General features: G+C 41.6%; 1 protein-coding gene across 1 annotated transcript; it reads right to left on the reverse strand.

The window, feature by feature from the left end:
• Window positions 1-111: 111 nt before the first annotated feature.
• On the reverse strand, window positions 112-22,093 carry clcn6 (chloride channel 6). The gene is made up of 23 exons (XM_084069248.1): window positions 21,987-22,093; window positions 21,165-21,224; window positions 20,755-20,820; window positions 20,264-20,329; window positions 19,915-19,981; window positions 19,238-19,344; window positions 18,240-18,366; window positions 17,256-17,323; window positions 16,989-17,047; window positions 16,740-16,872; window positions 15,999-16,112; window positions 15,359-15,525; window positions 14,457-14,574; window positions 14,093-14,222; window positions 13,411-13,564; window positions 10,981-11,137; window positions 10,175-10,281; window positions 9,087-9,273; window positions 6,844-7,004; window positions 6,286-6,442; window positions 6,006-6,113; window positions 4,888-5,013; window positions 112-4,430 (listed from the first exon to the last, which is right to left on the reverse strand). The coding sequence occupies exons 1-23, from the start codon at window positions 22,062-22,064 to the stop codon at window positions 4,350-4,352; spliced, it is 2,598 nt and encodes an 865-aa protein (XP_083925374.1). The 5' UTR covers window positions 22,065-22,093; the 3' UTR covers window positions 112-4,349.

A 22,093-nucleotide genomic window follows, 5' to 3' on the forward strand; every position in this document is an offset into this window, starting at 1 on the left:
TAACTCTATACAATTCCTCATATATTAACCAAGGATTAGGAGCAGTCTACCTGCAGACTAAAGGAGATGAATGGATACCATAGACGTTGATTGAAACATAAACCACATGGATGGCTGTCAAAACAGAAGGACCTTTATTTTTAATGATAAAAAAGGCACAAGACAGAGGTCTCTCTCTGCTTTCTCATTCTATGACAGCGGGTTGATGCTTTGCCATGTCCTGCATTTGTAGGCATTACAAATCGTTGCCGTCGTCGGGGGTGGAAACCTTGTATGTCCAAAACCGTTTAGAATTGTAAAAACATTTTAAAATAGTGAAAATAGCCGATCTACAAGCTCACAGTAGATAGACTGCTATTTTCACACTCTTGTATGATAAAGTAGGGCATTACTTTACGAAAGAAAAAAAACATACAAAATATGTTGATAGGTTTCTACCCGACAGCAACGAAATGTATCAACAAGCACAAGACAATAACCATCCATAGCAGACATACAGTTCTAAACACAGACGTGTGACAAAGGGGTTTGGCAGGTGGTATTCTGGCCTCAGAGTTGGAAACTTGCCATTTGTCCATCATTCTACACAGCAAAATCTGTGAGTTAATTAAAATCTTAGGTCCTTACACAGCAGGAGCGTGGCAAATAAAAAATCTGAAAATGGAAAATATTTCACATCAAACTATTCATTTGGTGATGCCTCAATCATACAGGTTGATGCTTTTATTCACGGCGAAAAATGTATTAATTATGCTGTACTGCCACGTAATGTTCGCGTCCTGTGTGGATGTACTCATGACACAAACAGCAGTTTAAGTTCATTCAAAATAAATCGCACATAATAAACGCTCCCGGTGATGTGTGACGGACCTTCAGCATGTCAAAATGGACCATAATAAGCATCCAATTTTACACTCTCAGAGTTAAAGGGAACCTTTGCCGATTTTAATCCAAAAATCACAAGGAGAATCAGGTGGCATCATCCAGCTCCGACTGGATATGCCGCAAAATCCTGAGTTCATGCACCTTATATACCCCGATGACAAGCATCTCATGCTGCAGAAACACATACGCTACATCAGTGGTTTCAAACCTTTTTTCCTTGGAGACGCCACTTCTTACATCTGACACAAGCCAATGTTGGGAAACACTACACTACATCGTAGACCTAATATCTCAACACTCCTGATAAGGCTGGCTTTGAGACGCCATTCCATTTTGCCTACAAGTTTGACTGTCCAGATAACATGTGACCTCAGCATCCCTATTCTCGGGGAATGTTTGCCAAAACATAGCAGATATACAAGCTCACAACATGTCGGCCGCAGCTGTAGATCTAGTACAGATGCAACTCAGGTCCGTTTCACTAAGTCTAGGGGGTTTAAGTGGTTAAAGTTCTGTATTCCTGACATCGACAAGAACTGCAAGAACAAGTATGACCAGAAACCCACCCAGTGACCACAAGAAATTTCTGACAGAAAAGGTATGACATACGAGGAGATCATAATAGTGTAAGTAAACCTTGGGAACCAACGGCTCGAGAGTCATGTGGCCCATAGGGCAGGAGCCTATCTCCTGAAGCACATCCCCCAGCCATGATGTACAAGTACACCCCCTGGACATTACGCTAGTATGTCGCAGGGCCTTACCCCCAATACAACCCTTGATGCAGAGTGACAGGGAGTCATTGGGTACCATTTTTATAGTCTTTGGTATGACCCGGCCAGGGAGTTGAACCCAACCTCCCAGTCTCAGGACGGACACTCTAAAAATAAACGTGTCTTCTGTCTATTTCTCCCATAAAATGCAGGAGGATGTGTCATTTCTAGGCATGATGACTCAAAACGATGTGTTTGACACCAACTATTTCATGGGAGAAATACAAAAGACGTTTTTGATAGGATATGATCTCACAATAGAAAAATGGAAATTAGATTCAAAATCAGCTAGGTTCCCCTTTAAATTAAGATTCATCAGAATTTACAGTGCACTTGTAAAGCTCTCGCTATTCATAGTGGTTATGAAGAATGCATATATAAAACTGCGGCGCAAACAAAAAATATCTACCAGGACAACCTGTTGATACACACAAAAATGCCACTCTCTCACTGAACCAGTCACAGTACAGTCAGCAAGTAACACAAATAAAATCTTTATAAAAATAATTCTCTTAAATAAGACATTAAGCAGACACATGATAACAGCAACAAAGAAGGAATGTTGATGTATACATATGTGCCATGAAAGTTCATCACCCTAATATCTACATAATCTACTCTATGGATTTTTAGAAGCTGTACTCATAACAAGTGTTTTTTTGTTCCTTTTACTTGCATAAGTCATAATGTTTATTGGCTTTGTTGACTATTTTGGTGATTTTCTCGATTTCCCGTTTGCATGAGTCACCTTTTGATTCCCTTTTGTTTAAAGAAAAAAAACGCCACAATTTTCACCGTAAATCTCATTGTTATGTCAGGAGATGAATAATAGTGTGCCAAAAAGTACTCTACGTCGTTTCACATCAGCTCACATGCAGCAAGTTTGATGATGTGAAACGATGAGTTTAATATCATTTTGCAATGCCAACATCACACTGAGAAATACACAGAAGACATAGGGTATTTTTGCCACACTATATTATTGATCTCCTCACATCAGAAAAAAAAATTAAAAAGGCGTTGTTCCTTTAAGTGACTCAAAACCAATTCTACATGTGAGAATTTTTACCAGAAGCCTATTTGTTTGATGGAAAATGAACTGTACATGACGTTAAATATGTTTAGTACTTCATGTTCGACAGATTTACTGTAACTTATCCTCCAACAATGCCCCAAATTATTAAATATAAAAATCTGGTCAACAAAACAACAAACAAACTTAGAGCTTCCCTTAGACACACTTTAACACTGCGATTTACCTGAATTATCAATGAAAATATTTCCCCTGACAAGCTTTACATATTACAAGTGCAATAAAATTGTTAGAGTAATTAAATACGTCATGACTTGGTTATAAGCGTTTTGTTAGTTGAGCCGCGAAGCGATGCAACTATTGTGATGAGGCTGTACAATGTATTTGTGTGTGTGTGTGTGTGTGTGTGTGTGTGTGTGTGTGTGTGTGTGTGTGTGTGTGTGTGTGTGTGTGTGTGTGTGTGTGTCTGTGTGTCTGTGTGTCTGTGTCACTCTGTCCGCAAATTTGTCCACCAGAGTTTGCTGAAAACAAACACTGTAACAAACTTGGGCTGAAACTGACTACAAGATGCCAAATGATAGGCCATAAGCCACCTGGCTCAACTATGCACACCTCTAGGCTGCCATGTTCAGCATTGACTTAGGTAGCAGAATCTCTAAGCAAACTGTCTATAACTACAAAGCTCTATTTTGCTATAATGCTGTAATGAGATGGTAATGATTTAAGTGCAAACACAGTATAATATAAACCATTTACAAAAAAACAAAGAAAATAAACCTGGAAATATACAGTCAAAATTAAAAGTGCTAGAGTGACAACATTAATAAAGCATAGTCAGCAAAGTGAAGGGAAATTTTCCGTCATGAATAAATCAATATTTCATTTTTGTGCACATACCTCTGTAAGATATTTCATTTTTGTAGAATATTGTTTTGTGCGCATAACACGGTAAGTGTACGGGAACCGTCAGCAATTAACCCATTCCAACCCCCGGATTCCTATACATCTGTACTTTTTTCCATCTACAACAAATCTCTTCGACATAAAGAGCCGATCTGGAGCAGATTTTGGTGTAGAGTGAAAAAAGAGCGCACCAAGTACACGTGCAACTCATGGTTTAAGTGGGTTAATAACAGTTTTTCTGTCGGCCCACAATAACCACAGCTAAACAACTTTTTCATTATGAATTTCTAATCTAGAAATCATACGTCTAGCAGATGTAGGATGGCCCAAGGTAGGAGAGAACTTAATTGTAAAGAGTTATGATTAAGTCAGTAGAAATAAAAGCCTAAACAGATCTTTAGTGTTAATTAACCCGTAAGGGTCCATTTGGTTCCATTTGTGTTAAATTAACACAGAGGATTTGACTGTGAAAATGCCAGTAGGATAGCTTAGGATGCGGACTCTTCCTGAACATCAATGCAAGTATGCATGTATAAAAATCTAAATGTTCTACCCAAGTGGAATTAACCGCAAAGCAAGATACCCTGCACCAAAAGTAGCATGTTCCCCTGTTTACCATAAAGAATGTGTATATGTCTGTTTGTAAGGTCATACACGTGCATTTGGAATGGACGGGCATAGGCTTGTCGTGAGTGACCGGGTCAGAAATAGTCTGTGTTTTTGAAAGATGTTGAGATGTCAACCTTCCCTGCCGTTCAGATGGTGATGTAGTGTTGTCTGAGCTTGGCCCCAAGGAACTCGTGGGTTAAGTTGTGCCTTGTGATTATCCCGACGATCTGAAAGACCGGAGGGAGACAAGAGTTACAGGTGGCGTTACCATTATCATACTATAATTCTAGTAACCGTCTTGAGTAGGTGCGTAGGTGAAGCGTAGGTGAAGCTAGCCGGTTCTCCTCAGTGGCTGGACCAATTGCTCTGATTTTGCACACAGCCATTGACCATTACCATCTGAACTTGACTGTGAAGCCCGTTTTTCAATTTCATCAAATCTCAGCTTCTTATTAGCGCTTTTGTGTCAAAGAATGTCGCCATGGTTACGGGGCTGCCCAGCTATGGGACGAACTTCCTCCCGGGTTGCCAGATCATGTGCGCATATCCCCCCACGGATGCGTCGACCGGGTATGGTCTAGTTTAATTAATTACCACAAGGTGCCGTTTTGATAAGGAGGCCTGCATTTTACTTGCACTATGACCAAGTACTACTCCTAAGTACAACTTTTAAGCACTACTGACCTCTCCTACGGCATTGACCACAGGCAGATGTCGTAGGCCCATGGTTCTGAAGAGGTTAAACACCTGGGACACATGTGTGTTGGGGGACACTGTGTAGGGACACGGGTTCATGTAGGGGGTCACGTCCTGCACAAAGAATGATGACAACATGCAGGATTTAGAACAGCAAAATGAAAATGAATGTCAGCAATAGATGCAATGGCATTTCTGACTGAAAGATGCATTAGTTATTGATGATGTTCAAATTAAAGGCTTAGGATTGTTGTAGACTAAATAATTTATTGGGTTGACTAACAGTCAAGGAATTTATAGACCAGCCAATTATTTAAATCTCACACTGCGTTATTTATTTTTTCAGGAAATCCCCACAGTAGAGAACAAATATATATCACCAAACCAATCAGCTAATCAATTTATCGACTATGAGGTGTCGGCCCTAAAAAGGTTTCATCCTACTCTATCCGAGCAGTGCATACATAAATCCAATCCATCTCTAAAATTCATCCCTGTATCTCCATGTTTTACCTGTCTTTATTTACTCAAATCAGTCTTGTGAATAGAGGGGAGATAACAGGGCAATAAAGATGATATTTTCTTTAATAATTTTCCCTTTGCAGTTGAAAGATACAATGATTACATAAATAATGGAAATTGGCGGAAACCTTGTGTAGCCCTGTGTTTCAATGAATCCAATGCAATTATTATTTAGTCAAAAGCTCTTGTAAATACTTTTCATTGGTTAAATAATTGTAGAACGCACAGACAAGACTAAATCACTTTCAAAACGGTCATAGCTATTTTGGGGAGTTCATTAGAGGCTAATCCTTCACATTTGTCAACGCAACGCATTGGGAGCTTGTAGATAAATTATTTTCACGCTACACTGTGATACAACAGAGTATAGAATAGGTAAGGAAACATAAAAATAAATAAATATGGAGATCAAAAGTTTCTGCCCAACAGCAATAATTCATTAAATTATAAATCTGTCTTGTTGCTAACCCTACTTCAGGAAGAGATGGACCGTACCACTATCATATTGCTAGCCCTATGTCAGAGTGAGATGGACTGTACCACTTCCAAGTTGCTAGCCCAAAGTCAGTGTGAGATGACTGTACCACTATCATGCGGGGGTTGAGGGAGGCCAGGTCCAAGTCATGAATGTCGGGGTAGCGTGGATAATCTTCTGTCATCTCTGCGTAGGACAACCTGGGCTGAGTGGCACTCTGTTTTGGAGACAGAGACATAAACAATAGAAATGCTTTCCAAATACACCCATTCCACTTTCCTGTGGCGTTTCTTAGCCTGCCTGTGTGTGTGTGTGTGTGTGTGTGTGTGTGTGTGTGTGTGTGTGTGTGTGTGTGTGTGTGTGTGTGTGTGTGTGTGTGAGAGACTGACCGACTGGTTCTCAGCATAGCAGACCCCTCGTATGAGCAGGTTGACCAGCTGGGAGCGCAGGATGAGGCCGTGGAAGGTGAGCGGTCTGAAGCGTTCTTCCAGGGTCCAGTCCTCACTAGGGGACTGGTCTGGGTACAGGTTGGGGTAGGGCGCATGTCTGGAAAACAAAATGTACAGAACTGCATTTTGTTCTTGGTTTTAATTGATTCCTGGCGGGATAATTTCACTTAAGTTCTTTAGAGAGTTGATTATAATACAGGATGCAGGACAAACAAGTGAAACTGGAAGTAATTAAACAAGACAATGGACAGACAAAATTGGAACTGGAACACTATACAATTTAAACTGAAAATGGCTTCTCTCTGGTTGAAATTGGTAACCCACCTAAAACTGTATTTTCTGTTTACTAAAGAGCTGGAGAGACAGGGAGGCCCCTGTTACTGAACAAACATGGAATATAGAGCATTTTAATGAAACCTTTTGGTTTTAATACAAAAATATCACTAAGTAAGTAGCCTTGGGGACCAACGGTGCTAAGGGTTTTACTGTGTACAGTACCTTCTGTCCAACATCTGCTGAAGCATATCCTCGCCCTCCTCGGCGGGCGCCGCTACAGGGCCCATCTCGTCACACACATTCCTCAGCTCACTGGACGGGTAGGACTTCATGGACTGAGAGCGCCTCCGCTGTTCCCCCGCACGCGTCAATACGCTCGACTTCTGTGATGGAAAGAGACAGTAGAGATGCTAAATCACAGAGACTAGAAAATAACATGCACATGAAAGAACAGACATTACTGTTGTACAGACAACGGCTGTGTATGAAATCATTCACCTTGTCCTCCACTCCCTCTGTGTCTATGTAGAGCAGTGGTTCTCAAACTTTTTCATGTCAAGGACCCCTAAATTGACACCTATTACCCCACGGACCCCCATTTGAAAGGATAAACCAGGGACCCCCCATAAGAGATGATTTTTACAGCTCTCTTGCTGTGATTCTCAACCATTTTAATTTCAAGGACCCCCAGTTTGACATGCATTAGGCTACGGACCCCCATTTAATGGCATTTCTATCTCTGGGACCCCAATTCATATTGTAAAATCAATGTTAATTTAACTCTGAGTGTACAAATGTAACCAAATGACATTTGTACACTCTCAGAGTTACAGACCCATAAGGGTCCATTTGGTTCCTGTCCATCATTTAGCTGGGTACCCCCTGGAACCCCCTCAAGTACCCCTGGGGGTCCCCGGACCCTTCTTTGAGAACCATGGATGTAGAGGACTACAGTGAACTCACTGGTGAAATGAAGGAAAAAAAACACCTTTGGACACTACTCCGGTCGCCGTTCACTACATCAGTGCTGTCACACAAAACATGTCAGATAATAAATAACAAGATAATAAAGATAACAAGTATTTTTGTGCTAAATACACATTTAGTGCTTGGTTAGTGACCATCAGGTCACACCATACTGTTCACTACGCATTGTGGCCTTACTAGTCTCTGATTAGACAGCTAGAGTAAAACGGAGTAAAAAGTTCACTTGGTGAAGGTAATAAATGTCTTAGCATGACAGAAAACCACGAGTATTATAGGATCTTGGACTGGGTTGATAATCACCAGGGCTAGAATGAGCCCTTCTAAACATGGGCTTCTGACTCCCTCTGCTGGTGATAGTTTGCAAATACTTCCGCTCCAAAGAGACAGCATATGGAGCCTGTGTAACCCTGGCTATAACCATCATCATACCATCTAAAAGACCATGTTGTCATCTCAAACCCTATCCAAATATAATCCTTGTTGCAAAACCGTCCAATCAGAGTGTAAACAAGGAAATGAGGATGCAGACAGGACTGCCAAATCAAGATCACTGAACAGTAGCGCGACAGTTAACAGGATATGTTGGATACCAGAATATCCAAGGTACCTTACTATATGATCTCCTCATAGCAGCACTAAAACCCTTATCCTTAGTACTGTTAACCTGCTAGTGCAGCGATTTCCAACCTGTGGTCCATATAGGTTTCGCAAATGGGCCCCCAAATAATTTGCAAAACACTACAATTTTAATCATAATATAACATTAATGTTAACTCATTGAGTGCCAGAATTATTTCTGGCTATGTGGTCCCAGTGCCAGAGATTTTTCAATTTATCTTAGATTTTCAAGTAGTCACAGAATTTTTATCTCCAGTATAATCGATCCCCTGATGGGTGCTAATCACTGAGGGTTGCACTGTGTGGTTTCACAAATGTCAACGAGGTCATCGGGACCTTGTTGACATTAATTGTCTGATGTTGAAAATAGCATGTCTGGGCCAAAAAGTCATAGTAAAAAATAAGTGCTTAGGAGCCTTTTTCAGTAATAAGTTAAACAAGGAGTGAATGGAGCAGCAAATCTTCAGATAATGATATCTTGGGTTCTGAACAATGAGTTAAATAATTAATGTTTAAAAAAATGACATGGTGTTTTTTTCTTTGAAACATTTAGTTATTTTTATTTTAATAAACATGCTCTGAAAATGCACGCAGTCCACGCATCTGACCACTTAACATGGCACTTAACACGGCATCTGACCACTTAACATGGCACTTAACACGGCATCTGACCACTTAACTAGTGGTTAGATGGGTGGACCCGACCGCGAACACTTTTGAAATTTCCAAGTGGCCCCCGATAGCAAAAAGGTTGGGTACCGCTGTGCTAGTGCATTAGCTGAATAACTTGACCTTGCATCTCAAATAGGAAGGGTGTGTGTGTACAGTAAATGTCAACCAGCAACAGGTGCTACGTTTACCTTGAAGCGGATGTTGTTGCTGACCAGGATATTGCCCTTCATGAAGTCCTTCTCGTTGAGCCGGTTCTCCGTGACCACGGGGAAGGCGTGGTAGACGGTGGTACGCAGGATGCTCACCAGAGACTGGACCCGCGTGTGGGGGTACACGTAGGTCAGGTTGGGCTCCATGATGTCACTGGCAGTCAGCCTGGAGCGGAATGAGAGAGGACACAGCTCAGTAAATAGAAGAACAGCGTTCATTTAAATCTGAGGCGGATTCTACAAATGCCTTCTAAAATCAGTAGAACTCACTCTTTGAAGATTTTTCAAAAATGTAAAAAAAAATAGCAGATGTACGAGCTCGCAGCAAGGCACGAAGTGACGCGCTGTGAGCTTGTACATCTGCGTCCCTATTCTGGGCATAAAAGTCAAATATTAGGCAAAAACAAGTGAACATCCATTGGGATACCCAAATGTTTTTGGCCACGGACCCCCATCTGAAAATATTTTGTGCCAGGGACCAGAGCATGTGAGCGGAGCGGAGCAACGCGATTTTGACGTGAGCGCGGAGCTGGTTTATAAAAAGGTTGGAGCACTACTCAGAGCGAGGACCGCCTGCCGCTCCAAGCCGCCCCAGCGGGGGCCGCGCACCGAATGTTTGAGCATGCCCGGTCGCACGGACTCAGAGACACACAGACATCCAGCAGTGCACAGCGAACCGAGATTTCATTAGAATTTCTACTTTCTTTTCTTTTCTTTACTGTTGAGCGACCCGGTTTGAGCGGAGCATGGAGCGAGAGGTGCGCAAATCAACGTGAGCGACAGAGCGACGGGGAGCGGAGCGCGGGGGGAGTCAACATGAGCGAATAGCGAGCGTGAAACCAGCCCCCTGGAGCGCCGAGCGGCATTTCGAACCGCTCCGCTCACGTGCTCTGCCAGGGACCCCCTGATTAGATTTCTTTGAAAGTAGAAGATCTACAACAGCTTGTAGATCGCCTATTTCAAAAATCCGATGTACTGTATATTAGGGTTAAAGTGGTTACATTTAGCTGGGGACCCCCTGGAACCCCCTCAAAAATCACTGTGTTACTGTGACCCATAAATCTTACTTGTCCATCTCAGGCTCTGTCTCCCACTCCAGCACAGGAACTCCTTTCAGTACTATGTGGACGTCATAGATGCCCTTGTTGAAGAAGTCTCCTGTCCATTTGGCCACCTGAGAATCAGCATAACAACCATATTGTCTGATTCTTAGTTGCGCACAGGTGTCAGGCACTGAAAATAGCAGATCTACAAGATCACAATGCAGTGCGACTCAACTCAACACATAACACATTATCCTACTATTACTTTACTATATGAAATTGGGTTTTTGCTTAATTTAACATATATTATATGTTAAATGAAGCAAAAACTGAGACAATGAATGGTATATACAGTAGTACAGCATGTAGGTTTGGTATGTTGAAACGGTTAACCATGTAATGTACACTTTTAAAAAAAGAATAAAGATAAATCATATACATTATACAAATATTGTTAATTGTTACAAGATTGTAGCAGTGTTACACACTGTTCTGTTTTTCAATGTGGCGTCAGCAGATCTCAGACTGGATTTAACACACTAATTAGTTCTCCATAGGGATGTTAACAATTAATCAACTATCAATTAATTGCTAATAAGAATTTAATCGATTTCAGCCACTGCTGAAGACCTGAGGCTGATCAGCTTAAGTGGTTAAATTAACTCTTGAGGTTGGGTTGGCCAATCAGTGAAGCCGAGGCTGCTTGTCTCCCTATATGACACAGCTGCTGTGTAACCGCTAACACTCCAAGCGTATGTCTAAAAAAAATATGGTTAATAGCATGCAAGTGACCATGAAATATGGTGGAGAGTACATTTTTACCAACGTACCATCAGTGTTATCATGATGGGCAATCCGTATGTGATCTCATTGGTTGACTCGATGAGGATGACAGTCAGGCTGATGGTCATCCTGACCACGCCCCCAAGGAAGGAGGCTGCTCCAATCAGAGCGAAGGTCCCAGAGTAGATGTCCAGGCCAAGTTTTCTAAACATTTGACAGAAACAGTAATGAGACAATCTTAGCAATAGACATTAAGTCATTGAACATGAAAAAAAAAACACCATGTGCTGTTCAGTTTGGCTGCTTTTATAGATATTTTATGTGTTCAAATGTGTTATCATTATATCTATCTACCCCATGCTTTTATGCATTTTATTAATTTGCGTTTTTATTTAATAGCTATGTAAAGCTCCTTGTTTTATGCTTAAGTCAGGGGTGGTTAAGGGTAAGTTAAGTTAATTGGAACACATGTTTTGAAGCCCTTTCCGTTACTTTCAACCTGGCATCCCTATTTTGGTCAGTGTAGGCAAACCTTTTCAAAAACTTTCAAAAATGACAAAAAAATAGATGTAGATCAGCTAGTTTTGCTATTCATCATACAACAAAGTATACAGGGCTTAAAGCAAAGTGCTGAAATTCTTACCTCTGAGTCATAGAGCATGCCTGCTCACTCAGGGGAGATATATAATTTTCAGGCAGTACTACTTGTCAACCATTAGTGATCCAGACCACACGATCTATGTCCCAATACAAGAGCAAGGAGACCAAATACAACCACTGTAGTTGTGTTACATTGTATTAGCAGCATACTCTACCATACACCAAAAAAAGTGTCACTTTAAGTGATTCATCTCCAACCTGATGGGCAGATTTGAAAAGTAGCTTCTAGTGCCTCGTAAAAACGAAATTACACGGCCTAATAATTCCTAATAATCTGTAACCACACAGTATTACGTATTATTTTCATTCTAATCCCCTTAATTTGTGTCTGCTAAGCAAAGTATAGTAAATGTTTTTTCTTATTCTTTTAAATTGTACTGGTAGATTGCACAGTGAGAATGCAGAATGTTGTGTCTCTCACAGTTATTAAGCATAGCTGTGGAATGACCAGTGCTAACAATCGTTACTTGCAGCTGAGTGGCGCTCAAAAGCCTGCGGGACAGCGGCAGAGGCCGCCTGTGGAAGTGGGTCAGAGAGAGACAACCATCAAGTGAGAAAGTTGTCTGTGCAGCAAATTCCACCGTGAGAGGAAGTAACTGGTGGTGGTTCATTTTGGAAAAGCATACATACATTCATTTAGTTGTTGAGAGACCCTTGCAGGTCCATTTTGGACTTTTACAGGATCATTACTGTGTAGGGATAGTTCAAATATATACTATACATATTTTTACAGTAGGCTACAACTTATTTTTAGATGTGTAATTGAGAGATTCACTGATTATTAGACTATTATTGAATTATGAAAGTAATGAATAACAGAATGATCAGTTCAATTACAGTATGTATATGGTATCAGGAATGATCATTGCAGGGGGCACGGTGGCGCAGTTGGTAGCGCTGTCGCCTCACAGCAAGAAGGTCCTGGGTTCGATTCCCGCTGGGGACGCTGTGGGCGCTGGGGGCGTGTCTTCTCCTCCGCGTCATCAGCGCCCATGCCCTAGGTGGGGTTGGCGAAAGGGCCTACTCTGTGTGGAGTTTGCATGTTCTCCCCGTGTCTCCCAGGGTAGTTAATACCCTCACAAAAACATGTAGTAATCCTGGTCACTATACTGCCTCCCCCTGGTCAGCCGGGGCGCCTGATGGAGGAGAAGGGAACTGGTTGGAATAACGTGTTCCTTCCACGCGCTATGTCCAACCAGGGAAACTACCCCCTGTCGGGTGATAAGAAGCGGCCTGCTTGCTCCTCATGCATTGAAGGAGGCATGAGCTTCAGCTTGGGCTCTCCCTAGGCTGGCAGAGGGTAGGTAGTGCCCAGGATTACATAGGCAATTGGCACTGGGTGAAAAAATGTGGGTTACAAAATCGTGGGATAAAAATTATAGAAAAAAAAAGGAATGATCATTGCCTTGGTTTTCCCACACAAACATCAAACGGTTTAAATGGTGCTCATGGATGGTCTATTAGACCAGCAACTGGACATACCTAATACTTAATTTATACTGACTCTGTATGCAAAAAATAGCTGATCTATACAATGGCACACTACACGGTAATATGATGACAGAGAAAATACCAGATCTACAATCCATCGGAACGCAAATTGAGCTTGCAGATCTGCCATTGTCGGGAAATGTTAGCCTGTTATGGCATGCCCAGAATAGGGACGCTAAGGACGCTGTGGTTAAGAAGACACTACACTAACATCTTTGGAACAGTACAGGCACACTGTAATGTCTTTTATGACATTTTCACATTCATCGATGGGTAACAAGGATACTTGTAAAGAGAGTTGAGCATTCTCAGAACACTGCTCTTACATTTTGAGGAGGTTGGCTACAAGGCGTCCGAAGGCAGCGCCACAGAGCAGTGCAGGAACAAAGAGTCCACTGGGTACTGACGTGCCGTAGGTCCAGCAGGCCAACAGGAAGTACAGCACGAAGAATATCGTCAGAGTCACCGGGCTGAACGTACCTACGGTACATGGAAAAGTGGGGTTGCACAAGCTTTAGGGACTCGTTATGACAACATAAATATTCTCATCATACCATTCTGCAACTGTTAATGCCGTTTTACATCCAAATCTACGTGCATCGATTTGTTCAAAGCCTTTTCTGGGTTTCTGGGAGTACATATAGTTTGTGACTTTTTTTAAATGACGTGGGACACTTTCAAATCATGTAGATCAGCGGTTCTCAAAGTGGGGTCTGGGGACCCCCAGGGGTTCTTGAAGCGGTTCCAAGGGGTGCCTATCAAAATTAGTTTGAATAGCCTCAAAATCAGTTTACCGTAACCACTTCAGCACCATTTTATAGTTTGGAATCATTTTGGATTTAAAACATTTTTAACACAAATCTTCTCTTTTGGGGGTCCCTGGCACAAAATATTTTCAAATGGGCGTCTACAGCCACATACATATCAATTTGATATATAGGATAGGACCCAATATAATGACAGTCTCTGGGATGCATTGCAATCCCATGTTTCTCTGATCTATCTCACCTTGCTGGTGGAAGAGCTGGTAAATGGCTGCTTCCTGGGGGTTGAAGAACAGTGTGGCCATGTCATTGTACGTCTGGTTGGAGCAGAAGAACTGCCGGGTGGTGGCGTTTATCTCCTCACTGCCACGCACCTGAAAACAACACACAATACAACTTCCATAGGTTAAGTATAGTGTACACTTGATTGATACTTTACCATGCTGATGTCATTTGGTTGACATTCAAAATGTGATACTGCTGCATACAGCAAAATACAGTTGGTTTTAACTCTGACTTTTGGGGTGAAATTAAGACTTTAATTTACTGTGGGGTAGTGTTTCTCTAGCTAGTGAGCAGGTAGGTTGTAGTAGAGAAAGGGGTCGTACCTGCAGTGTGGTGTTGTGTGGGGTGGCGGTGGACAGATCACGACATTCACCCAACGTCATGGACGACACAAATATCACCACCGTTGTCACCATGGTAACCAACAGGCTTTCCAAAACTCTGGAAAATAAAATCATGGTACTGTTATAGATAAGTCAATAAGTCAAATTAAGTCCTCAACTAATTGTAGATTCTGTATGTCCAATGATAACAAACGATGCACTTGACGTCATTGGGTAATATAGGGTATTTTCACCACATCCCCCCACAACGGGATTAGTTTCAACTTTGGAGAAGCTTCCCTTTAACAAAAATAAAGAAAAAGGTATACATTCATATATTTCACAGTTTAGATTACAATATTTATAGATAAAAGACACTTGACAAATAAAATAAAACTACTACTACACAATTGCTAGCGTCATTTCGATGGCTAAAGCCATTTTAACAAAACCGATCTGTGTAATTAATCTCCGACTTTAACAGCTCTCATTGCACAAATCCTGAGAGATAATTTATCTCTGAAGAGAAGATCTAGACGACTAAATATGATAACATCACACCACATAAAGCTTTATGGAAACAGGATGAACACACCTTTGACATTCAAATACTATTAAGCCTGATTTATACTTTGTCGTATGGCGGAGCTCACACATGAACTTTGAAAGTTTTCTTGCGTGCAACACCGGTGTACGGCAAAGTGTAAATCTGGCTTTAACGAGGTTAGACATGTGCATGTGTGTGCGTCTAATGCCTGATTTATAAGTTGTTGTGCGCTCCGTGTCGCGTTCCGCAAATATCTGATCTACAAGTTCACAACTTATCGCACTGCGTTCGCTATGCGATCAGCTATTTCGGTGCGCGACACTCCTGCGCAACTAAGTAAATCCCCCTTACTTACCTGATGAACTTGGCTTTAGGGTGGATGTGCTTCATGCGATACTTGGAGAGTCTCCTGTTGATGCAGTTGAAGAACGCTCCCAGCAGGCCTCCCACCACGCCCATTAACACAAAGAAAGCAAGGTCCACTACCGTCCACAGGTGGCAGTTCTTATCCCCTTCTGTACACTAAGGATGAATGGGCAAATAAGATAATATCCATATTTTTTTGTTTTGTTTACAAATTGCTACTAAAGTCAATGAAAACCAAGCAAGTAAATGCATAACAACATGGAAGGATTGGCAAGTGAATGAAACAAGAATCAAAAATAATGAATTGGATGATCTTATCTTTTGAATACTTATGACATGACTTATGACGAACATAACAGATATTGTATAATGCTGCTATAATTTGTATTATGCTGCTATTTGGAAAAGAGCGGCTGCTAAATGCCTAAATTGTCAATTGTACATGGCTAAAGCTGAGAATAGACAATGACGTGATGATGGCAGTATGGTCCAAAGTTTAAGCTACTAGCGTAGATTGCTCCACAGTCTGGGGGTCCTACTGCCACATGTGCACACAAATACATATTTCTTAGTTGTGACACGGCGCCGTAAACTCACGTACATTACACACACAAACAGTAAAAACTTACCTTAAATTCTCCGAAGTTGAGCAGGCCAGGCAGCTGGAAGGACCCCCACTTGTTGTAGTAGATGCCAGAGCGAAAGAAATTGAGGGTGAATGTGGCGGACATTGAACAGAAGAGCTGGGGAAGAGAAACACCACCGATTAGGACTATTACACAGTACACTCTGCTTTAGACTAGAGAAAACAGAAAAGCACTAATATGAATGACATTCACATACAGTTTCAAAGATCACCATAATGTCCAACAGAGGGAGAATCCCCAGACATTCTACATCACATGAATCATGGTTTTGGTCCTGCATGCTGAGATACAACATAAAGGCCAACGCACAACTTTTATCTTTTGATGGGATACCCGTTTCTCCCCACTGCTGTGCTGCTGACATGTCCCCAGCACACCTCATTCACGAAACATGCTTATTATCATATGTTCTTTTTTAAAAGTGTGACGCTTACCATCTTGATTAACGTGAACCATTTACAGTATATTGTTTATTGGATGTTACAACAAATGAATCACTTAATCTGCTTAATTAAAGTGTTTCATCAGCACAACATGTAATTTTGTTATGTTGAAATACAACAGAATAAACTGTACATAATACATAAGAAACAGTAATCAAGAGAGTATTAATTGATGTCTTTTGATAGCAGGGACCTGTTCAAATGACTCTATATTGATTAACTGCATGGACTTATAGCATTGGTTTGGGGACATTGTGAATTTAAGGGGTGACATACATACCACTTTCCAGGTAAGGGCCTGGTTCCAGAATGAGGAGCCCTCCTCCAGACTAAACAGAGTGCCCCCTATGGGAGCCCCGAAGGCAGCCGCCACCCCGGCAGCAGCCCCTGCTGACACAAAGTCCCGCTTGTCCCTTGAAAAAAGATGAAATGTTACATGAGGGGGCATTCCGTACAGGAAAAGGCATTTTCTCAAGCGCCAACCATAGGGGTGTGTTTGTGTGTTTGTGCGTGTGTGTGTCAGCCACACCTGTCACTGCGGAAGTAGGGAAAGTCAAATTTGATCTTCTTAAAAGTGATGCTCTGAAACTGAGTGAGAGAGATAACTGGTCAGTGGGTGCACTTTAGACATTGACCATAATGAGTTTATGACTCATTTCAGAGGGACGCTGTCCATTTGCATCAAACACAAGATGTTATCATGCTAGGTTGTTCCAAGTTAAATAAAGAAATGAAACTGTGGAACCTAAGATATGTGGTTGCCAGTATACTATGAGTGTGTGTATTTACTCTGTACCTGGGGGAGGCCAGCTCCCACGATGGCCCCACCGTGGATCATTGGGCCCTCCTTCCCGACAAACATACCTGGCAAATCACATTGAGTCAGATGTACAGTCATCACTGTCAGTGATTCATCACAAGTACAAGAAATGACCGGGTGCACATTTAAATGGGTCACACTATCTGTTTCTTTGTTAATGCCACATGATCAGTGTCCTGGCAACAGCTGACTTGCTCCCCTGCTCTAGACCGCCTGGTTTATTAGTATTCTCTTGTCATGTGGTTTTATGATGTTTTTCCTTTTTATATGCAGTCATGATGACCCAATGTACTAGATCAGGGCTGGGCAACTTTGATGATGGAGAGGGCCACTATATTTCCACACTCACTCCAGAGGGCCACATTGCATATACTGTCGGGCCATTCTATGTCACACAAAAGTGTCAAAAATAGCAAAAATAGCAGATCTACAAGCTCAAAACGTGTCGCACGCGTTTTGAGTTTGTAGATCTGCTATTTTTGCTATTTTTGAATTCAGATTTTTTTTTGCAATGATTTTATTGGAATCCTGAAAAGTAAAGTTTAGATTTAATTTCTAATGCATTTAGTTATACTTATGTTAACTTTATGAACTTAAATATATATACATTGGACATAAAAAAAAGTAATTGCAATACTAGTCATTAAGCTACTAATATAGACTGAAGTAATTGAAGCGGGTCATGTTTGCATGTTTGGAATTGTAACAGCTGAAATCAATAATAAATCAGTATTCCGATATTAACCTGCGGGCCGCATTAAGTGAAGGTGGGGGCCGCATGTGCCCCCCGGGCCGCCAGTTGCCCATGTATATACTAGATAATGCAATGGTTCCTTATCTAAAATGTTCTTAGACTGTGACCTCATTCACTGAAACCACTGGTTGAGAACATAGTATGTCAGAAAACATGGAGAAGCATTTTCAAATCACAGCAAGTGAATTGAGTGGTGGATCACATGCCTCCAGCAACAGCAAACAGGACCCCGATGGTCTTGCAGAGGAAGGTACGTAGCCGCACGATGCCGGGAATCTTCACTCCGTTCAGGTAGCTTTTGATCTCTGGGATTCCAGAGCCTGCAGCGACTGGCTGTAGAGATAAAAGGAAAAACATGTACAGGTACAAGAGAAACCAGCTATTGTTCTTCAGACAGCTTGAAACATTCTGTGAGCAGAATTCTCACATGATCTAGTATAGCACATTGACATGGCAGCTTGGACAGTCAAACACACAAAAGTAGTGCATTGTCATAAAATAATTATAAAGATGATATGCCTGGCTGTGATCGTGTCTACTATGTGGTTCTCCAAATAAAGGGGAAGAGAGATGTAATATGTTTTTTAGATTGCGGCCTGTGACCTAATATGAGTTTGATACCCCTAGTTTAATGTGATATGTACAGTGTGTTGATGATGTCATGCTTAAGGCCAGAACTGTGGTGAATAATCAATGCAGCACCAGAAGTAAATTCCATCAGCCTTTACTGTGGAGCGATGAAAGTATCTGAACCTTCTTAGTATGAGTCTAGCAAAACTGGTTCTATCCAAGACATGGTTGCAGAGCCTGTTTTAATGGCCTAAAGAACACATGGATAGATGGGTAACCCTTAAACCCCTGGAGTTCAAAAAGGCTCAACAGATGGGGTTCATGTGACTCTTTAAGATTTTTTTTCATGGCGTCTCTGCAGGAGGATTGCCTGAGTTGTGTCTCGAGCTAATCTCACAAACTGCCATGATTCGATGTTTATATTAAGTGTCCACAAACAAAGTGATAATGAATCAGTGTAAGAAATTGTATAAAATGTAGATAGGGACTAAGGGAGGATTTTCTACCATCTCTACAACCTTTTAGGAAATGTTGGTGCCACTTATTATAAAGTAATTAGTGTGTAACTTCACATTACAAAATGTATTTCTTTCTTTCTTTAATTTATATAAGTTTTATAACAAGGCGGCCTTACCTCAACGAGGACGAGCACACTGGCTATGAAGACGAACAACATGTTGAAGGCCAGCAGCTCCAGGAGAGACAGAGCAAGGCAACCCTTCTCACTACATTCCTTTACAGCTACAACATTCTGGATAAGGTAGAACAACTCGACCCCCAACATAGTTTACCACAGCCTTGTAATAAAGAGTGGCAATATGGTGCAAGTGTTTAAATGCATTTGGTTATACATTGTGCTTAAAATACAGTTTTAAGCACAATGACATTACAGAGAGAGAGGGAGAGAAAGACAGACAACATACACAACAACAGGGTGGACCCAGCCTGAGAGCATACAAGCTCACAGCTCACAACTCGACCCCCAACATAGTTTACCACAGCCTTGTAATAAAGAGTGGCAATATGGTGCAAGTGTTTAAATGCATGTTTTCAATGTTTGTTCGTTTCCTGACTGAGGTCATAATCACAATACAATATGCTTTGTGTCTTCATGTTCCAACCACAAATATCCCTGTATTACTAAATACAAGTTCTTAGCATTACCATATAAAGTAATCTGATGGAAACAGCTGATGAGTAAAATATATACTAGCACATAAATCATTTTGAAATTCCTCTCTCAGGACAATGGGATTATTGATGTGCAGATGAGATCAGTTTCATATTTTCTGAAACGGTCAGAAAGGATACAGTTTCCAACCAATGTGAATTTGACATGGGTGAAGAGGTGTACGAAGAAGTCCACAAACAAGCCCACCTGAACAAATAAACAAACATTTTCCTGTTTATTTGCACTGGGAAATGTTTGATTATACTGTATGATTATGCCTGATTTATACAGTCTGAGTTTGTGTTGTGTTGCAAACTGAAAATAGCTGATTTACAAGCTCACAATGTGTCATGCATACACACTGTGAGCTTGCAGATCTGCTATTTTCAGTACATGACAGACATAAGTCATAAAGAGGCACTGGGACAAGTTTGGTAGCGCCAGACTTTATTTTGCGAAACAATTTCAGATGGCATGAACATTACGTACCAGACCGACGGTGACTCCAATAACAAACACCAGGATCCACCGTATGGCTTCATACTTCTGGGCTTTCTATTGACAGCCAAGAAAAGGTAAATCTTTGATTTAAAAAATAAAAGTGAAATGGTTATTATCTATCTTTAGATTCCAGGAATCAATATACTGTATGTCTTTCGCATAGTCATCCAATCAACTTAGCAGGAATATTGCTGAGGAGTGAGGACCAGTGTCGAGTGTGAAGTCGAACCGATGAGCGGTACTTGAGAATGCTGCAAGCAGCCATACTGCGGTTCTTGGCGCTGCAAGCAGTACTTCTGCTCCGGCACGATTGGGTACGCACTCTGAATGGCCACGTCCCGAACGGGCATGCCCCCCGACACACGATGCAAGCACAATACCGTTCAAGCAATCGCCCCATTCCGAACACACCCCAGACGGCCACTGCACTAGCTCAAAACAATGACAGATGTTGCTGTAAAATTACTGAATGGACCTACCTTATTGTTCATTCCCTCCAGGACCTCCGCAAACGGTTCATTGATGCAGCGGTCATAGTCAAGACTCTGTCAACCGAAGAAATAAAAAGGTTGTGTACAAGAAACTTGACAAAGATTTCCAGTGCCAACTTGCTGATTGACCCATATGTATCCTGGTGCAGTAGTAAGTGACACAACAGGGTTCTTTCTCTATCTGCAATGTCTCATCTGTTCCCATGTGCATAATGTCGCCACCTGGGTTTGAAACAAGGTCTCCAACATAACAAACCAAAACTCTTCCTCTCATCCAAATAAATCACCCTTTGCACAAAGGAGATATTATGCTTGTGGTCTTCAGGCAGGGCTACTCTTACATGTATTAAAGAGGCATTATGTAAACATCCAGCACCTGTCCTTCCAGTCTCTCTCACCTCATAATCTTTCCTTGGCAGAATCTCCTCCTCCTCATCTTGGGTTTCGGCCAGTATTGCCTGCAAGAGGAGAATTTATGCTTTGACAGATACAGAAATACAAGACATACAGGAATACAGTTTACAGGAAACAAGAAATGAAACCAGGAAACAAAGTGCAGGCAGCATTGCCCAATATAAAACTGTTGAAAACATTATAATATTGTTCATCATCACAGTGGACTACTAAGCCAATACATTTTTTGCTTAACAAGTTTTGACCCAAGGGAAACCCACCCCCACAAAGCCCCTACAGCCCCCAAGAGACCAAGACCATCTGCCATTATCAGCATCCTTATTTTCCCAGTCTGTGTGTCCTAGGTGGTGATGCATTAAAACAGTATGGCTTTCAGGTTAAGAGGGGAGCAGAACTGCTTCAAATGTTGAAATGTAAGGTAGTGAAATAATGTTATTATGGCCTCTGGGTACTGATTTGTCCATAATATCTGTGACCTGAATGAGCAATGCATGCAGGACATGTAGATTTTGTTAGGTCAAGCTGCACACATGGAGAGCTAGTCAGCGAGCACAACCCCACCAAACCAAAAGCATGGAGAGCTCAGAAGAACCATGTCTGCACTATTCCATCCATTATCATCAAATTGTTTTTAAGCACAATGACATTACAGAGAGAGAGGGAGAGAAAGACAACATACACAACAGGGTGGACCCAGCCTGAGAGCATACAAGCTCACAACTTAACTACTTTCCCCAAGATTTTCCAGCGTATTTTACTATGTTCATTTGGGTCTATGGCATCTCTCAGTTAGTTGCTTTTCTTACCAGTTCCTCGGGTGTGCGGGTCTCTCCCTCATTGCAGCAGCAGCGCTGACAGCAGAAAGTGTTTCCACAACACGCCATCTTCACTGTGTTCTCAGCATCATCTCTCT

Source organism: Gymnoscopelus microlampas (assembly GCF_963454915.1).
Source record: "Gymnoscopelus microlampas genome assembly, chromosome: 10".
Lineage (NCBI taxonomy): Eukaryota > Metazoa > Chordata > Actinopteri > Myctophiformes > Myctophidae > Gymnoscopelus > Gymnoscopelus microlampas.